The 27,493-nt window shown below is 43.0% G+C and overlaps 2 protein-coding genes across 10 annotated transcripts in view; one reads left to right on the top strand and one right to left on the bottom strand.

Annotated features, from left to right (window-relative positions):
• The window catches only part of RNF170 (ring finger protein 170), a 30,180-nt gene extending 16,476 nt beyond the window's left edge, over window positions 1-13,704 (bottom strand). For 2 of the 8 annotated variants that reach the window (XM_060001434.1, XM_060001435.1), the window contains exons 1-3: window positions 13,395-13,516; window positions 10,055-10,184; window positions 7,807-7,950 (exon numbers count right to left, since the gene is read on the bottom strand). In XM_060001434.1, the coding sequence (XP_059857417.1) occupies window positions 7,807-7,943 (137 nt within the window). In that variant the 5' untranslated portion in view covers window positions 7,944-7,950; window positions 10,055-10,184; window positions 13,395-13,516. Of the gene's footprint in view, window positions 1-7,806; window positions 7,951-10,054; window positions 10,185-13,394 lie in introns of all 8 variants that reach the window. The other 6 variants (XM_060001438.1, XM_060001440.1, XM_060001436.1 and 3 more) reach the window with 4 other exon arrangements.
• Window positions 13,705-13,789: 85 nt separating this feature from the next.
• HOOK3 (hook microtubule tethering protein 3) overlaps window positions 13,790-27,493 on the top strand; it is a 126,068-nt gene continuing 112,364 nt past the window's right edge. For both annotated transcript variants that reach the window (XR_009517908.1, XM_060001429.1), the window contains exons 1-2: window positions 13,790-13,976; window positions 22,591-22,676. Coding sequence is in view for 1 of the 2 variants with exons in the window: in XM_060001429.1 (XP_059857412.1) it covers window positions 13,920-13,976; window positions 22,591-22,676 (143 nt within the window). In the remaining variant the exon portion in view is untranslated. The remainder of the gene's footprint in view (window positions 13,977-22,590; window positions 22,677-27,493) is intronic.

Below are 27,493 nucleotides of genomic sequence, written 5' to 3'. Positions count from 1 at the left end.
CAAAGAACAAGAACAAACAGCCCAAGATGCTAAACATGGCCTGTAGCTCAGGTAGCTAATTGTGACTGGCAACTTTGAGTACAGAACCAAAAATCTAGAAATCTAATCAAGATAGATTGAAAGCTAGATTAGAAGATCAGGAACATACTGTTATAGAGAAAACCTCAGGCCTCAAATGGCATCACCTGTGCTAAAGCCTATGACACCAAACCGAGACTTCACACCTGGCCCAACTGCAGCTCCCACCTTCCCCAGGACCATCTGAATTGGTCAATCTGGGGTTTCCTGGTCAGTACCAAGGAGGTAACCTGCATGATAAGACCCCTGCCATTTCCTTCCCCCAGAAGAAGCAGCCTTGGCCTGAAATAATCCTAACTTTTCTTTTGCTAATAACTTCCTTGCCCCACCCTCCTTCTGCCTATAAAAACCTTCTATTTCATACAACTCCCGGAAATATCTCTCTACTTGCTGGATGGGGTGCTGCCTGATTCATGAATAGCTTAGTAAAGCCAATTAGATCTTCAAATTTACTTGGTTTAATTTTTGTTCTTTAACAATATGATCACCTTAGCTATGAGAAAATGATGGCATTTGACACTAAGCAGGTCTGAAGTGAGATGCCAAGGAAAACAGTGGCTCTGCTATGAAACAGAAGGACATGTGTTGTTAGTGTATTTATCAACGATTTATGGTCCTTCTAAGTTCTCTGAAAAGAGAAACCAAAACTGTCAAACCAGTTAAGTTATATGTAGCCCTGGAAAAGAGCCAGGAACCTCTGAGATGAGGAAAGCAATGATACCCAAAGCGTGGGTCGGGAAAGGAAGTTTGAATCAAAGTTTACAAATATGCAAGCATGTGGTTCATAGGTTAACCTGCCTACCAGACCCTTTTGACTGGCTTCTGGTATGTCAACACATGGTAGCTATTATTAATGGCTTAAGAAGGAAGACCAAATAGAAAAGATTTAAAAAGAAATTAATTATAACTACAAAACATTGCTGAAAGATATTAAAGAAGACACAAATAAATGGAAAGACATCCCATGTTCATAGATTGGAAGACAACATAGTTAGGATGTCAATACTATCCAAAGTGATCTATCTTCAGATTCAGTGCAACCCCTATCAAAATCCCAACAGCATTCTTTGCAGAAATAGAAAAACCCATCCTAAAATTTATATGGTACCTCAAGGGACTCTAAATAGCCAAGATAATCTTGAAAGATAAGAACAAAGTTGTAAGACACTTCCTGATTTCAAAACTTGCCACAAAGTTATAGTATAAACAATGTGGTGCTGGTAATAAGGACAAACGTATAAAACCAATGGAACAGACCATAGAGACCAGAAATAAACTTTCACATATATGGTCAATTGTTTTTTTTAAAATATTTATTTACTTATTTATTTGGCTGCACCAGGTCTTGGTTGCGGCAGGCAGGGTCCTTAGTTATGGCATGCGAACTCCCAGTTGCGGCATGCATGTGGGATCTAGTTCCCTGACCAGGGAGCGAACCCAGGCCCCCTGCATCGGGAGCACAGAGTCCCAACCACTGCGCACCAGGGAAGTCCCTGGTCAATTGGTTTTTGACAAGGATGCCAAGACCCTTCCGTGGAGTAAGGACAGTCTTTTCAACAAATGGTGCGGGAAAAACTGGATATCCATATGCAAATATAATGAAGTCGGACCCTTACCTCATACCATATACAAAAATTAAAATGGATAGAAGACCTAAACTTAAGAGCTACAACTATAAAAATCTTAGAAAAAAACACAGAGGGAAATCTCTGTGACCTTGGATTTGGCAATGATTTCTTAACCATGACACCAAAACACAGGCAACAAATGAAAAAATAGATAAACTGGACTTCATCAAAATTTAAAAATTCTGTGCATCAAAGGACACTATCAAGAGTATAAAAAGACAACCAACAGAATGAAATAAAATATTTATAAATCATATATTTGATAGGTGATTAAGATAGAATATAGAAATAACTCAAACACAAAAAAGCAAACAACCTAATTCGAATATGCACGAAGGACTTGAATAGACATTTCTCTAAAGAAGTCATACAGATGGCCAATAAGCACATGAAATGATGTTCAACATCATTAGTCATCAGTGAAATGCAAATGAAAACCACAGTGTGATACCCCTTCACACCCAGTAGGATGACTATCAAAAAAACACAAAGTAGCAACTGTTGGCCAGGATGTAGAGAAATTAGAACCATTGTGCGTTGCTGGTGGGAATGTAAAACAGAGCAGCTGCTGTGAAAAGCAGACTGAAGGTTCCTCAAAAAGTTACACACAGAATTACCACATGATCATGCAATTCCAGTTGAAAGCAAGGACTCAGATTCTTGTACTCCAACGTTCACAGAGCACCATTCAAAATAGCCAAAAGGTGGGAACAACCTAAATATCCATCAACAGATGAATAAACAAAACGTGGTATATACATACAATGGAACATATATATATTTTTACATCTTTATTGGGGTATAATTGCTTTACAATGGTGTGTTAGTTTCTGCTTTATAACAAAGTGAATCAGTTATACATATACATATGTTCCCATATCTCTTCCCTCTTGCGTCTCCCTCCCTCCCACCCTCCCTATCCCACCCCTCCAGGAGGTCACAGAGCATGGAGCTGATCTCCCTGTGCTATGCGGCTGCTTCCCACTAGCTATCTACCTTACGTTTGGTAGTGTATATACGTCCATGCCACTCTCTCACTTTGTCACAGCTTACCCTTCCCCCTCTCCATATCCTCAAGTCCATTCTCTAGTAGGTCTGTGTCTTTATTCCTGTCTTACCCCTAGGTTCTTCATGACATTTATTTTTCTTAAATTCCATATATATGTGTTAGCATACGGTATTTGTCTTTCTCTTTCTGACTTACTTCACTCTGTATGACAGACTCTAGGTCTATCCACCTCATTACAAATAGCTCAATTTCGTCATACAATGGAATATTATTCAGCCATAAAAAGGAATGAAATTCTGGTAGATGATACAGCATGGATGAACCTTGCATGCATTACTAAATGAAAATGCCAGAATGCTAAATGAAATAAGCCAGACACAAATGGACAAACACGGTCTAATTCCACTTTATGAGGTACCTAGAATAGCCTAATTTCTCGAGGCAGAAGGTGGAATAAAGGTTACCAGGAGCAGGGGGAGGAGAAATAAGGAGTTATTATTTAACTGGTAGAGTTTCTGTTTCGGATGATGAGAAAGTTCTGGAAATAAACAGTGGTGATGGTTACACAACATTGTGAGTGTTCTTAATGCCAATGAATTGTACACTTAAAGTGATAACTTTTATGTTATGGATATGTTACCACAATAGAAACAAAGGATGAATTATAATGACTACAGACATCAAAGAAATTACAGAAAAGAGACAAAAAGTTCCTTTGTTTGAATCTTCTAGTACGCATGTTACCCCTCCCCTAACTCATTAATTGAATACTTCAGCTAAAGTAGCAGGATGACAATTGCCAACTGAATTTGAATCTGAACAGCTGGACAGCAACTTAAACTGACCTCCCATCCAATCATATGACAGATTCAAGACAACATCCACGTAATGGGGAGCACCTTATATCATTTGAAAAGTTGTATCTTAGGTTAAGCCAAAATCTCATCATTTAGCTCCACCTATTGGCCCGGTATGAGACAATAGAAAATATATATTAATAGATATTGGTCTCTGCCCCTGGTTCCTGGCACAGAGCTCCAGAAACACTTGCAAATTCCTAAGTGATAAGAGTACTAGGAGCACCTTGTATTCTAAGATTTGGTCTTTGACCTGGCCCCTCACACAGAGTTCCTGAAGGTCTTGTAAGGTCTTGTAAGGTCTTGAAGGTCTTGTATTCTAAGATTTGGTCTTTGACCTGGCCCCTCACACAGAGTTCCTGGGTGACAGGAGTGTCTTTTGCTCTAATGAGGTGACTCTGGGTGGGCTCCTGGATGAGGGCTGCTCCCCGGAAGGACAAAGTCCTGATTAGAAGCTTGGAATGTTCAGCATCCGCCACCCCTGCCCCAATTCTCCAGAGAGAGGAGGGGCCAGAAACAGAGTGAATAATCGATGACGCCTACGTGAGGGAGCCTCCGTGAGATCCCAGCAGTGTGGTCCGGAGAGCTTCAGGTGGGTGAACACGTCCACACCAGGAAGGTGGCGCACCCCAACTCCACGGGGACAGAGGCTCCGGCGCTCAGGACCCCCCGGACCTCGCCCTATGCATCTCTTCATCTGGCTGTGCATCTGTATCCCTTATCACACCCTTTAATAAACTGGTAAACCTAACTGCTTCCCTGAGTTCTGTGACCTGCCCTAGCAAATTAATCAAACTTGAGGAGGGGGTCACGAGAACCTCCGATTTCTTGTGGGTAACCTGGGGACAGAAATCAGACAGAAGCTGGGGGTGACTTGGGGACCGACTTACTTGCCGTTGGCATATGAAGTGTGGTGGCGAGCAGGCTTGTGGGACTGAGCCCTTAACCTGTGGAGCTGACACCATCTCCAGGCAGACAGTATCAGAACTGAGTTAAATTGTGGGACACCCAGCTGGTGTCATGGAGAACTGCCTGGAGGGGAAAAGCCCACACACATTTGGTGACCAGAAGTGAAGAGTTCTGTGTAAATATAAAGGAGACACAGGAGAGAAACGGTAGGGAAGAACTGGGTCCTTCACTACATAAGAAGGAAAAATCTGTAGGTTTTGTCCTTTACACCCTAGTTCTCTCCATGAAGTTACACAGAATTAACCTAATTCTTCTTCAACAAAACAAGCTCTCATCGTATTTAAAGCTTTTGCATCCTACAGTCTTTTCCCCTAAGCTGGATAGCCCCAGTTCTTTCAGGCATTTTTATATGATTTGTTTCCATAGCTTTACCCATTTTGATAACCTCCCCTGAATGTTTTCCAATTTAAAATTCTTGACCCAAACTGAATATGATCTATATGTGACCTTTATCTGATTATTCTGATTAATACACCTTGATGCTGTTAAGTTTTTGGCATCTAAAACATACAATTGCCTTATTAATAGAAACTTCTATTTTGGGCTTCACATCACTACAGTCTGTGAGGAAAAATATTTTATTTACAAGTAATAATTATCCATAGTAGAAAAATTAGAAAAACAAATAAAGGAAAAGAAAAATATTTTTAAATAAAATTAATTTTATAAAAATCCTTTTTTTAAACAAAATGGGCTACTTGACCTATGGTTTTGTCATGTGCCTTTTACTTAATTCTCACTCAACAATTTATCATGGATACTTTCAAATGACAATAAATTCATATCTGCATCCCATTCTTAATAGGTAAAGAGCAGATTTTTTTTTTTTTGGTATTTGCCTAGTCATGACCCATTTTTAAAACAGCTTGATTGAGGTGTAATTAATCACCACCGTCAATTTTAGAACATTTTCATCACCTCAGAAAGAACCCTGTACCCTTTAGTTATTGCCCCCATATCTCCAACTCCAGTTCTACACAACCACTAATCTACTTTCTATCTCTATGGATTTTCCGATTGTGGACATAAGAACAGACTCAAATATATGGCCTTTTGTGTCTGACTTATTTCACTTAGCACAATGTTTTCAAGTTTCCTCCATAAGGTAGCATGTGTGCATCAGTATGTCATTCCTTTTTAAAGCTGAATAATATTCCATTGCATGCATATACCACCTTTTGTTTACCCATTCATCTATTGATGGAGCCATTCATCTGTTTCCACCTTTTGGCTATTATGAATAATCCTGCTGTAAACATTCCTGTACAAGTTCTTATGTGGAGATATGCTTTCATTTCTCATGGGTATATATACTTAGGAATAAAATTGCTAGCATATATGGTAGCACTATGTTTACTCATTTGAGGAACCGATAGTTTTCCAAACTGGCTGCACCATTTTAACTCCCCTACCAGTAGTGTATGAGGGTTCCAATTTCTCCATATCCTCAACAATTGTTATTATTTGACTTTTTGGACCTAGCCATCCTAGTGGGTATGAAGCTGTATCTCACTGTGGTTTTGATTTGCATTTCCCTGAATGACTAAGAATGTCAGGCATCTATTCACATACTTATGGGTCATTTGTATATCTCTGGAGGAATGTCTATTCTGGTCCTTCGCCCGTTTTTTAATTGGGTTACTCATCTTTTTATTATTGAGTTTTGCATTCTCTATATATTCAGATATAAGGGCCTGATCAGATATATGACTTGAAATGTTTTCTCCCATTCAGTGAAATGACTTTTCACTGTCTTGATGAAGTTCTTTGAAGCAAAAAAAGTTGTTACTTTTGATGAATTCCAATTTGTCTATTCTTTCTTTTGTTGATCATGCTTTTGGCATCATATCTAAGAATCTTCATGATTTACTCCTATGTTTTCTTATAAGAGTTTTATAATTTTGCCCTTACATTTAAATCTTTGATCCATTTTGAGTTAATTTTTGCATATGATGTAGTATGGGTCCAACTTTATTCTTTTGCATGTGGCTATCCAGTTGTCTCAACATCATTTGTTGAAATCTTTCCCCACTGAAAGGTCTTGGCACCATTGTCAAAAACCAGCTGACCACAGATGTATGGGATGACCCATTTTTAAATCTTGATTCTGTTGTACCAATACATTAGCTATCCATCCCAACTGACAATTTAACAAACATGCTTCTTTTGTCTTCTTCATCCCAGTTGCTAACAGAAATGAGAAGAACAGGCTCAGAAGCAGAGCCCTGCAACAATTCAGTGTCCTTCTTTTTTGGCTTACACTAAAACATTAGTCAGCACTCCTGGGAATGATCTGTCAACCAGTTATAAACTCACTTAAATCTGCTATCATCTGGTCATCATTTCCCCACTATGTCCACAAGGGCATCACCAGGTACCGTGTAAAATACTCTACTGAAATCAAGATAATGTCACCCTAATAAGAAACTAACCATGCAGAGGTAAAAGAGAATGCTCATATTCTGTTTAATAATACTTTCTATAATTTTTATAAGAAACTAACAGATCTGTACTTTTTGGAATTACTGTAATCTCTTTTCTACTTTATACTTTTGTCATTTCTGTTTTCAACAATATATACAAAATTTTATTTATCTCCATGTGTTAATACTTAAATTTCTACTTTATTACCCTATCTCTGTTTATTGGTACATAGACATCTAAGACCTTTAAATAGTATTCCTGATTCTATAACAGTAATTTTAAAAAAATATTTTAACTCCTTTAATCCTCTCAACAACCCTATGTTCTAAGTGTTTCACATTTATTAATTCACTTAATCCTACATAACAGCAATTTAAATTCTAATCTTAATCCCTCCATACTGTCCAAGATTTTTTTGTCCCAGTTTTTTTCATTTAAACACTGAAAATATATTTGCACCTATTATATCACCTATAAGTTGATGAATTCAATTATGAAAATTACATTTTAAAACTGTGATACTCCAACAGAAAATATTAACATTTTATTCAAAATATGGGTGATAAATCTAAATTTTTTTGACTAGACAGTTGATGACGGGAAAAATACACAGTAGCATTTAGAGCCTAGTGGAAAATAAAATACCTTAGTAAATACATACAATCACTGAACTCATTACTTGCTTTTTTTTTTTTTTTGGTTAGTTTCTGCTTTATAACAAAGTGAATCAGCTTTATTACTTGCTTTTAATATTAAGTATTAAACATTACTAGAAGCAGTCAGAAAGTCAGTGGCCCTTGGAAATACGTATTATTTAAGTTCTTTTGTCCTTTAGTCTCACCTGAAAAGTGCATATACCAGGGTAGCAATCAAAGCGAAACTGACCACAACTGCCACAAGTACTTGGTCACTTACTCCTTCTATGACTGAATCATCATCCAGTTTCAAACTGTGAACTTCACCTTGATATTTGGCCATTCCAGGTCTAAAAGAAAAAGAGATAAGATGAAAATTAAAAACGACACAGTGAAAATGAATTATATTAATAAAAACGATATAAATGTAGCTGACTTCTGATATATGTAGTTTTTTGTAGCACCCACTTGAGGTAGGTTGCATTAAGTACATCTCCAGTGGGGAATGCCCCATTAATGAGTTCTTTAAAATCATTAAAGAAGAAAAGACATTTCTCATGCCCAATTGCTCTTTTCTTATTCCTGAATACCAAATAAATTCTCCACATAGATCACATCCCTCTTCTCCCTCATGGCACTGAATGTGCGTCATGGAATGTACCATGTACGGATACGGAAGGAAATATATTGTCTTCTTCTGTAAATATTCCTGTATTACCTGGCACACTGCCCTGTACACAGAAGGACCTAACAAATATGTGTTTAAATAGGAGTGACTTACCTTACTTATGGTGTTAGTAATTTGAAAAGTAAAAGACATGGAGGCTAGAGAACATTTATAGCTATACTGAGACTACTTGAATTAATGAAAATTCTGTTGCTTGGAAAACGATTAGCCTCACTTGGAACTAAGCTCAGTTTATGGTTCAGAATTCTGGGAACTGCCTGGAATATGGAATCACCCTGAGGCTGCATTTCCTTATGAAGAGAAAAGGGAGGATATGAAACTCTCCCTCCCATACACTAAACTAGAGGAAAATGGTAATACCCAATTTCTATAGATATGAGGGGAGATGGTCCAACCACATCAGAGTCCAAATATCACAGGTTATTCCTACTTTTTTCTGATGGCAAACACTAAAGTTACTTAAAATCTTGTAAGACACCTAAAGGGAAATAAAGGCAATAAAATTCAATTAAATATACATGACTAATCATAATTAACCTGTATTTATGTAATGTCCTGCACTGAAAACAGTTTTATTCAATATCATCATTAATCAGGTGAGTTTCTGTTAAAAGGAAACTTTGAGTGTGAAAGTCTAACACCTTTGAAAAGAACCTGAACTGGCTGCTAGTAAGAAAATTACCTCTCATGGAAGAAACTTAAGCAAACAAACAGATCAAAGGTGGCTTTCATCAGCTTTACACATGGTAATGGCCTGATGTATCAGGAACTTTCTAATGACAGGTTTCAAGTATCCCTCATGAAAGCACACACCAGAAACTCAGAGAAGGAGCTCTAACCTCAGTATCTTATTCAAAAGAAGAGTCAAATGAACTGCCAAATGAAACTGAAGAAAAAAGCCTCAAGTAATCTTGGGGTGGGCCATGTAGTCAATCTAGATCTTTATGTTGTCAGGTTTCCTCTTTTTAAATTGAAGATGCTGTGGCTGTCAGGAGTCCTGTCAGTGAGAACTACTTGCATCTGCTCAGAGATCAGCAAAATGTTATCCTGTGTGGAGAGTCCCAGCCTCCAATTACTGAATCCAGTTCGGAGGATTTTCTCCTAGCTGTACATTTAGGGAGTTCACTACTTTGTACTATTTCTTTTTTTAATGGGTTACATTTGTTTCACTACTTTGTACTATTTCTTTTTTTAATGGGTTACATTTGTTTCTATGTCCTTCCAAGTGTAATCAGTGATCATGTGACTAAATTCTACTCTATACATTTTATATATATATATATATATATGCTTATATCACTGAATCACTTTGCTGTACACCTGAAACACAATATTGTAAATCAACTATAGTTCAATAAAAAATAAAATAATCAAAATATATATATATATATTCTACTGTATAAAGACATACTTCTACCAATTACACCCTTCAGACGCTGCTTCATTCACATATCCAAGAGCTCAGAGATCCAGGATACTTTAAGTATTGCAGGACCATGTAATGTTATTTGCATCATTTTATAGCAAAAGTTCCCAAAGTTGTTGAAATGAAGAGTTACTTTTTATTGCCACAAATTCTAGTGTCACTGAAGGACACTAGAATTGAAGGACACTGAAGAACTGAAGGACACTGAAGGCTGAGAGAGGGTAGGAAGGGAGGAGACTGCTGGTAAGTCTCAGAGAGGAACAGAAAGGTCAGCTGCACTTCCCTGCCATGTGGAAATCCCAGCCCTCACATGGATAATTACTAATGGTGTCTGACCAACCTGTCGGGGCTTCAGTAGTTAACTTCCGCCAGTAGTTTTTCTTATCACAGGAGTCCAAAAAGGAACTGCAGGTGCTGCTGGCTCAAAAATGAGGTATTATGCCACCACCTCAGTTTGGAAAGAAGCCAATCTAAGAATACAGGGGATAAACAATAAAAAGAAATAAAATTTTCTACTTGAGGAGTTGACCTTATACCCCCATCCTGAAAATGAATTCCAATGTCAACCTGAACTTCAGTCCTCCAACCTCTGCTCATCTGGAACAAATCAATGCTGCTGATTTGGACCAAGGGCACAGGCAAGCCCAAGCCCCGCTGCATGGCATGCAGGCCCCGGAGTTTACCTCCAATTCTGCTACCACAACTGGGACCCCGCTTAATCTCTTAGGACCCCTCATTTTCTGCAAAATATGAAAGCTGGATCTGAAGATTTCTTAAGTTCCCTCCACCACTACATTTCTCTGATTCAGAGCTTTCTGGAATTGAAAAAAAAAAAAAAAGGCAGGAAAGCTAAATAACCAAAGGTTAAAATGGTTACAAGTGGGGAGCAGGCCTGGGAGAGCCAGATCCTCACCTTTCCCAGGATACAGTTCTATAGTCTGAATTCTTTTCAAGAACGTATTACTTTAGCAATAAAAATAGAAGCCAGTGTCTGCTTCCTTCCTTCAGAGATGAAAATTAGACTTCAGTGCTCAAAGATTTAAGACGTATCTCCCCAGCACCATTCTTACAGAGCACCCTAGACCCTCCCAGTTTCCTGATGGTGCCCTCTGCAGACCTCAGTGACTGGCACAGGGAGGCGCCTGCGCTGGCTACCTCTTACCCCGCTGAGCAGCGCACAGGGGATTTTACATGTTGCAGGGGCCTTGCACTAAATGCTGCTCGCTTGAAACCCCAAAGCAAGGTTATTAAATTTATAAAACATGGCATCTAATCTATTTCATAGGGTCCTATCAAATGAAAACAAGTTAGTAGTACTCTGTTGTTAACTATTTGAGATTTACAGAAACAGAACACCATAGATCTTGCAAACGGTGTTGATAATTGATAGAAAAATTGATAATTGAGAGAAGGGGGAGTGATTTCCAGCACTGGCTTTGTTATTGCTTAGCTGGCTAAGTCTTACTGAGTAGCTTAATACATTGAAGAAGCATAAGCTTTGCAGTCAGACAACTGTGTACTTGTGCAAAATCTGGGTCTCAGCTTCCTCATGTGTAAAATACATAAAATTAACTTGAACTATATCAAGCAACCACTTTTTTAGGCAAAAACCCCCACAAAACCACTCTAGTTTTGTGGAGTTCATGATAACAAAGGTAGAGCACTTACATATTGCTTGGTACATCATACAGGCTCTCAATTAACGGAAGCTATACTATTTTGATTACTATTATTAACAACCCTCAAGGAATCTGCAGAACCATGATAAGATGTGGCCATGCCTTCCTTACAGCTACACTAAGTAGCATCTCAAGCTCGCTTTGATCTAAGCTCTAAGTATGTATTCCCTGGGAAACTGGATAAACTTGGCACACTACGGTGAAGGACACTCCCCTGTTTACTTGAATGTGATAAACAGCTGTAGATGAGAATTAGCCTCCAACTAACTGGAGTAAGGAGACAGCTAAGACAAGTGCCACTCACCTCTCTTTGGTCTTTTCCAAAGCTTTCAGGAAAAATGAATCAAAACAACACAGACAAATAAGGGAAATATGGGAAATTCCGTAACTTCAAAGGAGAAACTCCATGTCTTTTTACCCAAACTCATGTAAAAACATGATGGCCACATGGCTTCTGCAGACAATTACACACATTCAAGAAGTTTTTAATATAATTTCCTTCATGAAGAGTAACTGGAGCTACGTAATGAAATCTCAAGAACACTGCACATCATGCACAAATGCATTGTGGGTGAGCCATCAAACCTGAGAAGGGAGGCTGAGGTCAACTGTGTCAAAGTCCTAAAAACCAGAACAGCTGGCGTGAAGGTGCTCACCCATTACAGGCCTTCCAACAAGGCTCCACATCCAAAGACAGGTTACACGGGCATCAGGCTGACTTGATGACTTTACATGTCTAACAAGGGTAATGTTCACTTAAAGTGCCAGGGATCCTTACAGAGATAACCTAGCTTGGAATGTAGAAACTCTGGTTTGACAAAGGTCCAGAGGCACCAAACAAAGGCAGGTGAGGCACATTTTATCACTTCTAAAGGTTTCTCTGCCCTTGGTGTAGGGAATAATGTTTAAAAGACCACTGAGAAGACTTCTGGTAAGATCTTCTACATTCACACAATGAAAAATCTGTTAACTGGGACTCTGAAAAGCATCATGAAAAACTCAATGCTGTCTTGGCAGTTCTGATAGCTCAATGACAAAACCTAGTCTTAACAGGGAAAGGGGGCTCCAGGAACTGCAAACCACAGAAAGGTGTGTCCCGGTAAGTTAACTTTGTTGCACCCCACATAAAAGTTTGGCATCATCTGGTAAAGTGACGCACAACCTATAACTCAACAATCCCAGGACTCCAAGGCATATCGCTAAAGAAACTTACACGTTGGTACTAGTCTCTAGGGGTATGAATCTTATAGCATTGTTCTTAGTTAGCTCCAAACTGGAACAGCAAAATGCCCATCAACAGTAGCATGGATATACTGTTATATTCATACAGTGGAGTACTAGACAGCACTGAAAATTACCTATGGATCTACACAAACTTACTATGAATGCAAAGCTATAAAATAACACAATGATTCCACTGACTGAAGCTCAACAACAGGCAAAGAAAAACTGTGTTGTTTAGGCATGCATACGTAGGTGGTAAAGAGATAAGGAAAAGCAAGAAAGTGAACATCATAAAAGTCAGTCTAGGGAGGGAACGATGCTCAGAAAGGAACATGAGGTGCTGGAGGAACTCCTGAGGTACGGGCAGTTCTCTTTGTTTTTACCTGCCTGTTTTATTACTAATTACTCTCTAGGCATGTCCGTTGTGTGCACTTTTCTGCACATGCTGTATCGCCTAACGATTCATCGGTAACCCTGCAGAGGTTCAGCCACTGGAACGGGGGCAGCTCGAGGCCGGTCCCCTGGCCACTGCGGAAGGAAGGACAGGCCCCGGGAACCGTCGCGGTCCCCCGGGCTGGCCGGCGCCGCACACCCACCCCCGCCTCCCGGGGCTGCAAGGTCCGCGCGGCCCGAGCAGGAGCGGCGGGCTGCCCTCGGCGACCCGAGCCCGCCACGTCGGCCTCACAGCGCCGGCGCCCGGGGCCGCCCGGCTCCCCGCGGAAGGCGCCCCGCCGTCCCGCCCAGGCCGGGGCCCCGCCGGCGCTCGGCCGCGCGTACCTCTGCACCGTGGAGGACACCTCGCCAGCTCCCGGTGACCGAGGGCACAGATTGTTTCCGGGGCTGCCCGCCACCCTCGCGGGCGACCACTGGCTGCCTCCTCCGGGCCGGGCGCGCGGGCACGGCGCACGCGCACTACCGCGCTTCCGTGAGGGCGCGGCGGGGACCAGCCGACGGGGAGCGCGCGGGGGCGACACGCAGCGGGCGGCGGGCGCGGCCGTGCGCAGTGCTGGGCTACTGCGGCTCGGGCCGGGCTGGGGTCTCGGCGGGAGCGGGGCTGCGGGGCTGCGGGGCTGCGGGGCTGCAGGTCCGCGGGCGGGGCGGGCGCGCGCGCGCGCGCGCGGTGCCGCGCGGTCCCGACGGGCCGGAGGAGGAGGGGCGCCGGTGACGCTGCGGGTGCCGCTGCCAGCTCCGGACGGAGTCGGCGGCCGGGCGGAGGACGGGCAGGCCGACCCTCGGACGCAGCCCCGGGCCGAGCCGCGGGCTTCCTGGCGAGGCAGGGCGGCCGCGAGCCCGGGCGGGAAGATGTTCAACGTGGAGTCCCTGGAGCGGGTGGAGCTGTGCGAGAGCCTCCTCACTTGGGTAGGTGGCGACGCGGTCCGGAGGCCCCCTCCCCCAGGCCGCCGTCCTGGGATCTCCCCGCGCCCCGGGCGGGTGCCGAGGGCGCCGGTGCCGTCACATCCGGGGCCTGGGGCGGGGGCCGGGACGCCGGTGCGGGCTGAGTCCACGGCGGGAGGCCCGGCCGGGTCCGAGGGAAACTCGCGGGGCCCGCGGGGCCGGGCGGAGGCCGAGGACGGGTGCGGGCGGCGCTGTCACCAGGCGGCTCCCCGCGCCTCCGGGGGGCGGGAGGGGCACCCGAGACCCCGGCCCGACGCTGCCGCCTTTGTTGTCCCGCTCGCCGGGACAGCGCAGCCCTGGAGGGCGAGCGGCGCGGGGCGCGGGGGGAGAGGGCTTGCCGGGAGGGCGGAGGGTAGGAGAAGGACCCGCAGCCCGGCCTCCGCGATAGGAGAGGAGAAAGTGAGCGGCGTGGAGGTGCCTAGGGAAGGTGTTCGAGGTGAAAATAAGTCTGGAAGGTGTAGTGAGACTCGACATTTGGGGGGCAACGTTATGCCATTCTAATTTTAAATTATCAAATGCTTACTAAGATTCTCACATGTGCATGTAAATATGTGTTCCGTTCTAATGCCAACAGTCGTGCCTTTAGCAGCCTCTTGTACAGGTGGACGTAAAACCCAAGCTTGTGTGTTTCCCTAAGTGCGGTGTCAGTTCCAGGGTTGTGCCTGTGTGTGTATCTACAGGATAAACCTGGTGCTTCTTTGGGGAGCTTTCGTTTTACTCATTGCTAAAACGTTAAATACCACTTTTAGAATGCAGCACTAATCTATTTAGGGAGGTGACTACAGCATTTGTATTAATGTGCAAGGTAAGACAGATGCCAAACAGATTCAGTTTAGCGGTGCCTTGGGCGATAAGCTTAGATCCCTAGAGTACAGACATCACTGCCCTGTGTGGGGACATTTGGGTGGAATGCTGAGAGGGCCAGTGTCCTAGGCTGGTTGGAACAAACATAATGAAAATAGTCTTGAGATTTTCACAATTTGGCTTATGACACAAATCAAATTATGTTTTCTGAAACAGAATATGTACAAGGGTAGATAGAGCTTGATCTATTCAGTAACTTTTGTATTAGGGCATTCTTGGCATTTCAAATCGTTTGCAATAATATATAGTTAACATACAGCTTACAACTGTAATGGGTTCCGACTTAAGTGGGGAAATGGGTTCCCCTGCTGCATTTTAGAGAAGAGAAGAAACAGATAAGCTGCATAATGTGGCCAAAGTTTGACTAGGTAGGGGAGAGATAAAGGAAAGAATTACCACATTCTTTGATACTGTGGAAGGAATGGATTTGGCAGAGGTTGTAAACAGAAGATTGAGGATCTGAAGATATGCATTTTTGAGTCTGTACCTCCTTCAGTGCTAGAAAAAAAAGGCAAGAGGGCAAAGATGAGGAAACATTGAATCTGAAGTAGGGTTACATTGTTTAAAGTCTAGAAAGACGAGTCACGGAAACAAAGAGGTGTGTTTGAAGGGCATCTGCCAGAAGGTGGTGGTCAGTGCAGTTATTTGGGTGAGAAATGCTAATAAAAATACAGAGGAAGAATCACAGAGAGAAGTTTGAAGGGGTACTAACAGAAGCACACTATGGCCACATCTATTTAAAATCTGGTAAAATGTTAAGAAAATAGAGATAATCCAGGTTATCAGCTATAGAGAGAGGTCAAGGAGTCTGGTTTTGTAGAAAAAAAGGCTTTTTGAAATTTCACTGGAAGGCTCATCCAGGAAAATTTCTGGGGAAGAGATTATCAATGACAAAACTGGAGGGCAGAGTCCAAACAAAGGTATACAATTCTAAAATTTGGAAACATTTTAAAACGTTGTACATTGAAATGTTTCAAAATAAAGTTGAGGTTAAACGCTGGGTTTGTTCTTTTAGTTATAAAAAGCAGAATATCCCCTGTGCTCAGAACACAGCGGTGCCCCGCGAGGCCCTGGGTCCGCGAGGCCCCGGGTGGGTCCGCGAGGCCCCGGCCTGGTGCGCGCAGCACCTCGTGCCCAGAGGTTTCGACGCCCCACGAACCGTCCCACGGTGCCAACAGTCGCCTCAGCGCCGTAAGCTTTGCGTCTACAGACTTCGGGGCCGTCCAGAAGCCAAAGCCCGTCGAAGGTCTGACCCCGCTGACCCGCGAGCATGGGCAGCTACCTGAGCATGTATCTGGGCACGGCCAAGGCCACGCAGCCAGCCCACGCCCGGAAGCACCGGTCCCCATGGTTCTCATGGACCGGGCCCGCCCGTGGCACCTGCCTCCCGATGGGCCGGGCCGGGCGCCCAATCCTGTGCTACCGCCGCTGCTGCCAGGATCACGGGCTCTGGTTCCGCAGCAGGCGGCCGCTCCCCGCCGCCCTGCGCAACTGGAAGTACTACCCGGTCCGCGGGTCCTCGGTGCCCCAGGGCTGGAGGCGCCTTCCCAGCGGGCCGCCCCTCCGCACCCCCTCGGGGCTGGGGTTTTCCGGCCATGGCAACGGTTTCACGATGAGGTCCCAGTGGAACACCCGCCTCTCCTGCCACACAGGAGACAGAGCCTGGTGGACACCCGTACTGCCCCCGTTGAAAGCCTAAGCAACTTGTCCCCGTGTCCGCCCAGCCAGGAGTCCCTGGACCCCTGTGCCAAGGAGACCGCGCTGAGGGCCCTCAGCCGATGCGAGGAAGGACAAAGGAGGCTCGACGGGCCTCTCAGGTCTGAGAGCCTCGAGCCCAGGCTGTCCTGGGCGGCTCCATTCCTCTGGCCCGTGATGAGGAATGGAGTGGTCCCTGTCTTTGTGCCCAGGCCGGGGCCTCTGAGAAGAAGCATCTGCTCCGGGTGCAAGCGCCTCCGAGAAGAGGACACTGAGCCCCGGCCTGACAGCAGCCCTGCCTGAGCCTTCCCTGCCTGCCGCCCACCCTGCTGTGAGGCCCCCCCCACCCCCCACCCACCCAGGGCACAGTCACAGAGCCTCGCTGGAGAGATGGGGGCGGATCAGCACTCCCGGGCCTGGGCCTCCTGCAGCCTGACGTCCCCCTTGAGTCCTGAGAGCCAAGGCCACCTCCTCCTGACACTCAAACCCACATTTCTTTTACCCAGCTGACCCCTGCCCTACCCCTGCCAGAGTCACTGGCACGGGCCGCCAGGCCAGCTCCCTCCACTACAGCCAGGAGCTGCCAAGCCCCAGAGCCACCTCTCCTACCTGCAGAGCCTGCCCTGAGGAAGCACCGCTGACGTCCAGGCCTGCACTCTCTCCTGCCCACCCACCCTTGCTGCCTTTGCCCCTGAGAAGACCCTTCTCGGAGGACCCTTCTCAGGAAGGCGTGCTTCTCCCCTATTGCCCACTTCATACGGTTTAAAGATTGTTCTTATTTTAAATAATACTAAAATAGCTTCATTATCCTTAAAAAAAAAAGTTTCTCAGAATACTACTTCCATCCAAATCACTGTTCAAGAATACATGTTTTTTAATACTTAAAAAAGAAAAGCAGAATAAATGTTCATGTGGAACGTGTCTGTGGTAGCTGAAAATGTGCATTCACTCTAGTAGCTCCCCTCATAGCTGAAGGCCAGATGAATGCTGAACACAATTCCAAAACCAAAAGTAAGGGGGGAAAATGTATCCTATACATTCCTAAGAAAGGACCCCCATTTAGAATAATTTGTTTTGCATAAAGTTCTAGCCAACTTGGTTGTGCAGTTTCTTTGCACACAGCCAGTGAGAAGGTAACTGCCACATTCAGCAAAATGCAGGCAGCTGTCAGTGACAGAGAAGACCAGAGAGGTGAAGGTTCAGCCTGGGCAGTCTTTGAGCTGACAGCCTTGTATACATCAAGAGCCTCCACATTCAGTTACCGAAGATCATAATTACGATCCTGAATATCAAATAAAAGTTTATTTTCACTACACAGCATTTAGTTTGAGATCAGAGGTATATAGTACATATTAGAAGTTCTTCCACCAGAAATGGTTAAAATAACAACTCAGGCACTTAGAGGGATGCCTATTAGCCACTTATGCAGAATTCATTTCTGTGGAACATCTCAGTGTCCCAAATGCTGGATAAATTGCTATTGTATCAGAAAGGTTACTAGCCCAAGAACCAAATGTTCCCCATTTTTGTTGAAAGAGGAATGCTTGTTAAGAGACAAAGTATCATCCTACCAAGGGAAGATGGGTTAAGCTTAAATTCCGAATCAAAGTTTATGCAGTAAGAAAGTTCAGCAGGATGTGCTGGAAAGTTTCCACTCTTAACCTCTCTCCCCACCCTCTGAGTCAAAATGTACTCTTACCTGTTAGGAAAAATCTGCCCTAGGGCTTCCCTGGTGGCACAGTGGTTGAGAGTCCGCCTGCCGATGCAGGGGACACAGGTTTGTGCCTCGGTCCGGGAAGATCCCACATGCCGCAGAGCGGCTGGGCCTGTGAGCCATGGCCGCTGAGCCTCCGGACGCAAAAATCTGCCCTACCTATTACACCTGTCAAGCCTAATTTCTTGAATGGTACGTGGAAAGATTGCTCTTTCCTAGGTTTAAGAGACTGAAAAACCAGAAAGAATCTGGAATGCCGCCAACTAATGGCAAGAAGCTAAGTGGAGCAAGAATCATGACCACACAGGTTCAGTACATTTCTTCTGGGAAACCCAGCAACATTAACATATCCTTGTAACTTTCATATTTAACAGCCTGTAAAATGGCATGTTGGCGTTTACAATTAGGGAGAGTATAATTTTTGGGGTGGTATCTCCCCCATTCCATTCTCTCTGTCCTTCCTAACTCTTAGGTCCTCTAATGGAGGAATAAAGGAATCAGATATACAAAAGCATGTATATTTTTTAAAGCTTTAATTTTTTTTTTTCAACTGAGGGCCAATATGACATGTTAGTTAAGAGTATAGGTTCTGAAATTTGACCACCTGGGTTCAAATCCTGACTTTGCTTCCTACTAACTGTGGGTAGCTTTGGACAAGAAACTTCACCTATGTTTTGATTGCATTCAATTTAACACTAAGAAATGTTTCCTGTGCATTAGTATTGATCAGCATAATTGGAAGGCTTGTTAAAATGCTGACTGCTAGGCCCCAGTTCCTGAGTCTGTAATTCAGTAGGGCTGAGCTAGGGCCTGGTAGTCTTCATTTCTAACAGGTTTCCAGGTGGCGCTGTTAGTGGCCTGAGGCCTACACTTTGAGAACCACTGCTCCAGAGCAAGGTTTGTTAACCTTAGCATTACTGACATTCTGGGCTGGATCATTTTTGTTCTGGGCACTGCTCTGTCATCCTGGTCTCTACTAGATGCCAATAGCACCCACTTAGTTGTTACAACTAAAAATGTCTCATAGGGAGCAAAATTGCCCCTGGTTGAGAATCACTACTCCAGAGGTAGTAATTCCAGATGATCTCATGCATTACCCTTCTCATGCTTTTGTGGGAGAAGGTGAGGTGGAAGTTGGATGGTGTTAATAGAGCTCCTTGGAATTAAAAGAGAGGTTATGACCCTTCCAGCAGCGTGTCACGCCCTAATGTGGTTAAGTGCAATTATCTTTAAATTTTACTCTACTTATTGGGCTTCCCTGGTGGCGCAGTGGTTGAGAATCCGCCTGCCAATGCAGGGGACACGGGTTCGAGCCCTGGTCCGGAAAGATCCCACATGCCGCGGAGCAGCTAAGCCCATGCGCCACACAACTCCTGAGCCCATGCTCTAGAGCCTGTGAGCCACAACTACTGAGCCTGTGCTGTAGAGCCCATGAGCCACAACTACTGAGCCTGCACTCTGGAGCCCGCATGCTACAACTACTGAAGCCTGCACGCCTAGAGCCCGTGCTCTGCAACAAGAGAAGCCACCACAATGAGAAGCCCGCGCACCACAACAGAGTAGCCCCTGCGTGCAGCAACGAAGACCCAAACACAGCCAAAAATAAATAAAATAAGTACATTAAAAAAAATTTTTTTTTACTGCTGTCCTGAAACACCCTGTAGATTTTAACTCAGAATTTATGAGAACTGGTAGGTGAGAGATTTTTTAAAAAATTAAAATACACATACCATAAAGTTCTTTTAAAAGTGCACAATTCAGTGCTTTGTAGTATGATCGCAGCCATCACCACTGTCTAATTCCAAGAACATTTTTATCGCCTCAAAAGGAAACTCCATAGAGAGAGTTTCTCTGGGATCTGCTTTACCTTTATCTCAAAGCAGAGGTGGACATCCTCTAGCCTTCATGAGCGACTATTTACCTCAAGAGCCAATTCAGAGAAAATAATTGTTTGGAAGCCACATTTAAAAAATCAAAATGAAAATAATTTTAAGTCCCAAGAGAGAAACAGATGGATTCTTACAAGTAAATTACTTGCATTATTGAATTACCTGCTTTATTGAGCTTTTCCTTATGCTTGGCCAGAGGCAGTTTTCTGATCTTTCATCCTTTACATTTGGTAGTGGGTTTGGATCAGAACCCTTTGGATCAGAGGGTTCCAAATGCCAAACCAGTGCCCCGCCACATAGCATTATTTGATGAACTTGTTAAAAATAGACTCCCAGTCTTCTTCAACTTCCCACATGATTCGGGTGTACACCCAGGTCTGGGAACTACTGCTTAAGACTTTTACAAATACATAATGTCCATTTATTTTCTCTTTAAGCAGCACACCCCTCCATAAGGTATTTTTCCCAATTTCTAGATTGAAAAGCTGACATGAAATGAGGTAAAGTGGCGTATCCAAGGCCACACAGCCAGCAGATGAGGAGCAAAGCTGGGGATGGAGTTAGTTTACATGCAGAGCGTGTTCAGTGAGGGCTGTTCCGGGCCAGGTTGGTGATCAAGAGATGAGTGAGGTGTGGCCCTCACCTGTGGTCTTTTTCATTCTAAGCCTACAAGAAAGAGATGAATTCAGCAATTGTAAAATGAAAATGGGTGCTTATTTCTTTTCAAACTACATTGTTATTGACGAGGCGACTGGAGAGAGTGTGGAGTGAAATTCAGTATCATTTCCTACAGATGATGTTTATTTGGTCCATTTATTCAGTTACTAAGGATATATTGAACCTCTGCATGTATAAGGTTAGTGTCAGGGGGTAGCCTGCAAGGGCCTCTTTTCATTACCTCTCCCAAGTAGACACCTAAGTAGAAACCACCTGCTATGTGATCTTTAAGACCATTTCCTTAGTTTCCGCCGCCATAACCATCTCAACCCACAAGACTGTCAAAAATATGAAGAAGCTGCTGACAGCACTTGTTAATAGTTCTTTTTTTGAAGATTTGATAGATGACACGGCACAGAGAAGTGGACGCTCACCAACTGTTAGTAAATTGCTACAGCACTTGTTCAGGGCAGTTTGGCAATATTTATCAAAAACCTTAAAACGTTCATACACTTTGATCCAGCAAATTTACCTCTAGGAATATAACCCTGTAAGTAAAAATGTATTGAAGGCAGATGGTCCCCTGACCATTATTTGCTGGGTTTCCATTGTCATTACCTAGTTTGACCTCATGTGTTAACATACAAACCTATTAACATAGGTCTCCCTGCCTATTCCCTGCAAGCCTTTCTTCATACTGCAGCTGCTGTGATCCTTATACGATGCAGATCTCATGGCCTCACCCTCCTGCTTAGAATCCTTTGCTTTCTCTCCTTGCTCTGAGGATGAAGTCCTAACGTGACTTGAGAGGTTTTGCACAACGATGCTTCTTTCTTTAACCCTGTCTTTCCCCGTTCTACTCTCTTCCCTGTTTTATCTCTTCTTCTGATTCCCATACTCTTCCATTTTACAACCTATAAACTGCAGAGCATGGCTTGCGTCTATCTACTCTCAGTGATTTATTGCCTTCTAAGTCCTGGTTGTGCTACTGAGTAGAATCATTGCTGGCTCAGCTGTATTATTATCTTGCTCAGAAATAATTTCTACTAATTCTCAGCTATGTTACGTTAGTTCTGATTCATAATACATTGAAAATCAAAATGAACTGAATATCTAACCTAACTGTGTGATTTCTACATCTGTATAAAGATATTTTGGTTCTGAGTAAAAGAAATCTCAGCTTGGCCAGGCACAAAGAAGAAATGTATCTCACATAATAGGAGGCCTCAAGATTTTTAGTTTAGTGGCTCACTTTTGGCCTCAAGGACCCCGTTCTTTCTGTTCCTCTTCTCTGCCATCCACTGCATTGGCCTCATCCTAACGGTCAACAAGATGACTGCTCGTGGCAGTTGAAGCAACCAGCATGTTTATTCACACCAAGGGGAGGTTGGCTTTTCTTTCCCGGAAGCCCAAGTAAGCCTCTGTTTGCATCTGTTTGGTCCAAATTGTCTTTGCCTGTGCACCCATGAGCCAGTCACTGGCAGAGGGGATGACGGTACCGTGACTTTCTTAGAAGATTATCTGTGAGGAGGGTGAATGCGGGGAAGCCGTCCAGTGTCCACCACCTTCTCTCTTTTACCACAAGGAAAAAGTTGCAATTGCAAGCTGCGGGAAACTTCCCGTGAGGGAACACATTTCACAGTGTTCTGCTTTTTAAAACGTATTCAACTCCCAAGATGAGGTAGAAGTCGTCTAAGAATTCTTCTGTATGGTTAACCATGGAATCTTTTTTTCCTTTTTTTTAATTTCCTTTTTCCAGATCCAGACATTTAATGTGGATGCACCATGCCAGACCGTGGAAGATTTAACGAATGGGGTTGTGATGGCCCAGGTTCTCCAAAAGATGTAAGAATAAATTGCTTTATCTTTTTGTATCTTATCATGCCTGGATATTTATTAGATTGAAAACATGGACAAAAAAATACAGTGCTCGCATGAAACACGTGTTGCGCGGAGACCGAGAACTGAGCAGCACAGGTGGTTCCGGCAGCCTGTGCTTGTTTAGGCACAGATGGACCGGCTGCAGGGGTAGTTAGGGCTGCAATTGCTGCAGTACTCCAACGGTTTCAGCAGAATTCTTTCTTCCTGTGGTTTTCAGTGTAAGCTTGGCAGACATTTTCCTGTTAGCATCCAGATTTTGCCATCATAGAAGGATCTGAGAGGTTTACTCTGTCTTTAGGGCTCTGCTCAGACGTTGTCTTACCAGCGGGGCCCTCCCTGCCCACCCCTAGAAAATAAGCGATAGCCATGCCCTGTGCTCGGTTTCCCTTTTAACCTTCCGTATGCTTCTCAGAAGTAGGTAACACCATATCGTATACCACATATTTTGCTTGCTTATTTGTTACCTGCTGCTTCCCCCCACACCCGTCTGCAGACAGACGGACACACACACACACACAGTGTAAGCTCCACCTAGAGGCAGGGTGAAAACATAATAGTTGTAAAATTGATATTGTATGGCTGTCTTCAACTTTTGACCTAGGAATTTTTCAAATAGAGGATTACCTGTGAATTTAAGATGTCAGTAAGTTTGATGTGATTTGGGGGATACTTCTGTCTTTTGAAGCCCTGAGCCCTTGTCAGCCTGAGACACTAAAGAACTTACATGGGACTTGCTGAGATTCCCTGCAGCTCTATTGAGAATCAGTATCATTGCTAAAGGATTCTTGCCGTTGCTCCCCTTGCAGTGAGCTGTGTAGAGCTGCCCGTCTCGAAGCTTCTCAAATGCCTGCATTTCAGAGAATCTACCTGCCTTTCACACTGGTGGTTCATGCTTGAAAACTATAGCTTGCTGTACCTTTCTTCTGCACCTTACATCTCTCCAGACATACAGGCATGCAGACTTTCTGGCAGAGCTCAAGAAGGCTAACTTGAAACTGACCAGCCCGGGTTCTAGCACAGAGAAGAGCGGTCTTGTGATTTTCGTGGACACTTTTGAGTGGTGCCCTAATAACGTTTAGCTTTTGAATGGTCTAGAACAGCGGTCCCCAGCGGTCCCCAGCCCACAATCCATCCATCCGTCGGCTGCTGAGGAACTCCTGGGTTGTTGTAGTTTGGGGCTGTTACAAATAGAGCTGCTGTGAACATCAGTGTCTACATCTTTGTATGGACACATGCTGCCATTTCTCTGGGGTGAAGTTCCAACTAGGGGTGAAATGGCTGCAACATGTGGCAGGTGTAAGTTTAATATTTAAGAAGCTACCAAACTGCTTCCAAAGCGGATGTACCATTTATGTTTTTACAAGCAGCGTGTCAGTGTTCCAATTGCACCATGGCCTCACCAGCACTTGCTGGGATTGCTCTTTTTAATTATAACCATTCTAGTGGCCGTCTAGTGGTGCTCATTGTAGATTTTATTTGTATTTCTATAATGACTAGTGATGTCGGGAATCTTTTCTTGTATTTCTTGTATTTATATACATTTACTGTATATATATATATATATATGCATACATATATATATCTTCTTTGGTGAATTGTTTGCTGTAATCTTTTTTTGTTTGTTTTTAATTTCTGGGTGTGCAAGCCCAGTGCCCCACCATGACTCTGGGATCTGGGACATCCCTGGGACTATGGGGCCCTCTGAGGGGGGGCTGGCCAGACCGTGTCCACACGCTGGTGGCCACACGCTCACGTCCGCACACTTCCCCACCCGCGGGCACTGGGTCAAGCCAATGAGGCACAGGTGGGGTTAGGAGTTTGTGGCCACATCTGCCTTTGAATCTTGGCTGTCCCTTAATAGATAGATGCTTGACCTTGGGCCCATAACCTTCCTGTACCTCAGTTCTCTTATCTGTAAGTTGGGGAAACTACCTATATGTTTAGAGTACCTGGAGCGTAGTGAGCTTACAAGAAATTTTAGCTGTTGGTATTATTTCAGTTAGCTAAAGGCATCATTATACACTGTTAACAGTGTATTCTTTCATTTATCAATATAGGAATTTTGAAAATTTTTATGTTTACTTACATTTTATTGAAGTATACTTGATTTACAATGTGTTAATTTCTGCTGTACAGCAAAGTGATTCAGTTATACATATATATTCTTTTTCATATTCTTTTCCATTATGGTTTATCACAGGATATTGAATATCATTCCTTGTGCTATACAGTAGGCCCTTGTAGTTTATATACATAGTAGTTTGTCTCTGCTAATATCAATCTCCTAATTTATCCCCCCCTCACCTCCTTTCCCCTTTGATAACCATAAATTTGTTTTCTACGTCTATGAGTCTGTTTGTTTTTTGTAAATAAGTTCATTTGTATCATATTTTAGATTCCACTTATAAGTGACATCATATGGTATTTGTCTTTCTCTGTCTGACTTAATTCACTTAGTATGACAGTCTCTATGTCCATCCGTGTTACTGCAAATGACATTATTTCATTCTTTCTTACGGCTGAATAATATCCCATTGTATGTATGTACCACATCATCTTTATCCATTCATCTGTTGATGGACATTTAGGTTGCTTTCATGTCTTGGCTATTGTGAGTAGTGCTGCTGTGAGCATTGGAGTGCATGTATCTTTTCCAATTAGAGTTTTCTACAGATACATGCCCAGGAGTAGGATTGCTGGATCATATGGTAGTTCTATTGATATTTTTAGAATACTGTTCTCTATGGTGGCTGCACCAGCTTATAACAACAGTGTAGGAGAGTTCCCTTTCTCCACAACCTCTCCTGTTTGCTGTAATCTTTTGCCTATTATTTATTTATTTTTATTAGAATATAGTTGCTTTACAATATTAAGTTAGTTTATACTGTACAGCAAAGTAAATCAGCTATATGTATACATATATCCCCTTTTTTTTGGATTTCCTTCTCATTTAGGTCACCACAGAGCATTGAATAGAGTTCCCTGTGCTATACAGTAGGTTCTCATTAGTTATCTGTTTTATACATAGTATCAGTAGTGTATATATGTGAATCCCAGTCTACCAATTCATCCCACCGCCCCCCTTTCCCCCTTAGTATCCAAACATACATCTGTGTCTCTATTTCTGCTTTGTAAATAAGATCCTCTATACCAATTTTTTCAGATTCCACATATATGTTTTGATATATGATATTTGTTTTTCTCTTTCTGACTTACTTCACTCTGTATGACAGTCTCTAGGTCCATCCATGTCTCTACAAATGACCCAATTTTGTTCCTTTTTATGGCTGAGTAATATTCTATTATATTTATATATCACATCTTCTTTATCCATTCCTCTGTTGATGAACATTTAGGTTGTTTCCATGTCCTGGCTGTTGTAAACAGTGCTGCAGTGAACATTGAGGTGCATGTGTCTTTTTGAATTATGGTTTTCTTTGGATATATGCCCAGTAGTGGGATTGCTGGGTCACATGGTAGTTCTATTCTTAGTTTTTTAAGGAATCTCCATACTGTTCTCCACAGTGGCTGTATCAATTTACATTCCCACCAACAATGCATGAGGATTCCCTTTTCTCCACACCCTCTCCATTGTTTACTGTTTGTAGATTTTTTGATGATGGCCATTCTGAGGTGTGAGGTGATACCTCATCGTAGTTCTGATTTTGCATTTCTCTAATAATTTGTGATGTTGAGCAACTTCTCATGTGTTTGTTGGCCATCTGTATGTCTTCTTTGGAGAAATGTCTATTTAGGCTTTCCGCCCATTTTTTGATTGGGTTGTTTGTTTTTTTGATATTTAGCTGCATGAGCTGTTTGTATATTTTGGAGATTAATCCTTTGTCAGTTGCTTCAGATGCAAATATTTTCTCCCATTCCGAGTGTTGTCTTTTCGTCTTGTTTAAGGTTTCCTTTGCTGTGCAAAACATTTTAAGTTTAATTAGGTCCCGTTTGTTTATTTCTGTTTTTATTCTCATTACTCTAGGAGGTGGGTCAAAAAACATCTTGCTGTGATATGTGTCAAAGAGTGTTCTGCTTATGTTTTCCTCTAAGAGTTTTATAGTGTCTGGCCTTACATTTAGGTCTTTAATCCATTTTGAGTTTATTTTTGTGTATGGTGTTAGGGGGTGTTCTAATTTCATTCTTTTACATGTAGCTGTCCAGTTTTCCCAGCACCACTTATTGAAGAGGCTGTCTTTGCTCCATTGTATATTCTGGCCTCCTTTGTCATAGATTAAGTGACCATACGTGTGTGGGTTTTTCTCTGGGCTTTCTATCCTGTTCCATTGATCTATATTTTGTTTTTGTGCCAGTACCATACTATCTTGATTACTCTAGCTTTGTAGTATAGTCTGAAGTCAGGGAGCCAGATTCTTCCAGCTCCATTTTTGTTTCTCAAGATTGCTTTTGCTATTCGAGGTCTTTTGTGTTTCCATACGAATTGTAAAATTTTTTGTTCTAGTTCTGTGAAAAATGCCATTGGTAATTTGATAGGGATTGCATTGAATATGTAGATTGCTTTGGGTAGTATAGTCATTTTCACAATATTGATTCTTCCAATCCAAGAACATGGTATATCTCTCCATCCGTTTGTGTCATCTCTGATTTCTTTCATCAGTATCTTATAGTTTTCTGCGTACAGGTCTTTTACCTCGTTAGATAGGTTTATTCGTAGGTATTTTATTCTTTTTGTTGCAGTGGTAAATGGGATTGTTTCCTTAATTTCTTTTTCTCATCTTTCATTGTTAGTGTATAGGAATACAAGAGATTACCGTATATTA

This window comes from Delphinus delphis, chromosome 21, assembly GCF_949987515.2.
Source record: "Delphinus delphis chromosome 21, mDelDel1.2, whole genome shotgun sequence".
Lineage (NCBI taxonomy): Eukaryota > Metazoa > Chordata > Mammalia > Artiodactyla > Delphinidae > Delphinus > Delphinus delphis.
The sequence above is the reverse complement of the archived record's forward strand: the minus strand, read 5'-3'. Positions and strand labels throughout refer to the sequence as shown.